This window comes from Bufo bufo, chromosome 6 (genome assembly GCF_905171765.1).
Source record: "Bufo bufo chromosome 6, aBufBuf1.1, whole genome shotgun sequence".
In the NCBI taxonomy this organism is placed as follows: domain Eukaryota; kingdom Metazoa; phylum Chordata; class Amphibia; order Anura; family Bufonidae; genus Bufo; species Bufo bufo.
In genome coordinates, this window is record NC_053394.1 from 369846907 (window position 1) to 369848404 (window position 1498).

Below are 1498 nucleotides of genomic sequence, written 5' to 3' on the forward strand. Positions count from 1 at the left end.
GCTTCCTAGTGAATCTATTTATTAGACATATGCTGCCAACAACAGATCAAGAAGCTGACAATATCCCCATATTCCAGCTCCCCAGGCTGCACTGAACATGCTTGTGGTCTCATCCAGAAGCTCATGTCCACATTTTAATCAGACCACACGCCATGTTACATTTTAATCAAATGCCAGGGCAGCTTAACATTGCACACATGACATAATAATCAATAGAGGAGTTCAGCAGAGCATGGAAGCACTCATGGTCACACCAGTAATTACCCAGGCAAGAGGTCAGTCCACCATCTTGCTGTCAGACATGGGCTGGTTTGCCAAGTCCAGGACTTTGGACACAAATTTTGACTGAGGAAGAGCTTTCGTTCTTAGCGAGAGGTCGAAACGTTGTCCGGATTTTGCCTCTTTTGGGCAGCTGCTCCATCTGCTCTCTGGAAGCTTTGTAATGGAGTAACCTGGGCACAGAAGGGTCTCCTGGGGCTTGGGTCAAGGACATGTTAAAAATGGAGATGATCCTTTCTCTATAGCTGTTCCTGAACCGTTTGGCCGATCTGTACAAATTGCCTACAAAGCAATAGCACAAGGGGTTAAGGGTGGAATTGGTGAGACCGAGCCACTGAGCAAATGGTCTCACCTGAAGGATCCAGTCATGTTGGAGATGACCCAGTGCCTCTCCAGAGGGCGTATGGGACATGTTGATGTCGATCCAGATGTCAAATACGTAGAGGGGCAGCCAAGACAATGTAAAGAGGAGTACCAATGCCACCACCATCTTGGCAATTTTCTTGCGAGCCTTTAATCTGGACCCGGACATGGACCAACTGTTATTGTCAATGACTGTGTCTCCTGACCCCCAGAGTCTACGACTTGTGAGAAAGCAGATGAGCAGGTTAAATAAGACCGGGAACACATACAAAGTACAAAAAAGAAGAAAGTTGTAGATGAGTTTCATGTTCAGACTGGGCCAACTCTCAGTACATACCACAACAGCCAGTTCTCCGGGGAAAAGGACCAAGTTTTGGGTCCTGTTCATGAACAGCAGAGGAACACAAAGTCCAGAAGAGAAGAGCCACACCACCATGATCATGACCCCTATTCTTCTGGTGGTGAAGAACGTCCTGGCATGCAAGGGGTTATGAACACTGTAGTACCTGTTCAGACTGATCACAGCCAAGGTGAGGACGCTAGCAGACACTGACACAGCCTGGACAAAGGGCACTGCTCTGCACAAGAAGCCTCCAAACACCCAAGCATTGTGTACCTGGAGACCAAGATTGATAGGCATACAAATACATATGACCATCATGTCACATACTGCTAGATTCACAAGAAGATCCCTGGTCCCAGAAACTGCTGCAAAGCGACATCTTCTCCTCCTGCGAGTCCCCAGCACTCTCAATGCCATGATGTTACCTGCTAAGCCAGCTAGGAAGGAGGCAGAGTACATGACCACCAGTATGATGGTCCCTGGTTCATGTGCAGAGAAGAGGACGCTGCTGGA

General features: G+C 48.0%; 1 protein-coding gene across 1 annotated transcript in view; it reads right to left on the reverse strand.

Moving 5' to 3' along the window:
- Window positions 1-295: 295 nt before the first annotated feature.
- Window positions 296-1498, reverse strand: part of LOC121005737 (QRFP-like peptide receptor) — a 1314-nt gene continuing 111 nt past the window's right edge. Inside the window, exon 1 of the mRNA XM_040438506.1 lies at window positions 296-1498. This exon is cut by the window's right edge and continues 111 nt beyond it. Within this exon, the coding sequence (XP_040294440.1) occupies window positions 296-1498 (1203 nt within the window).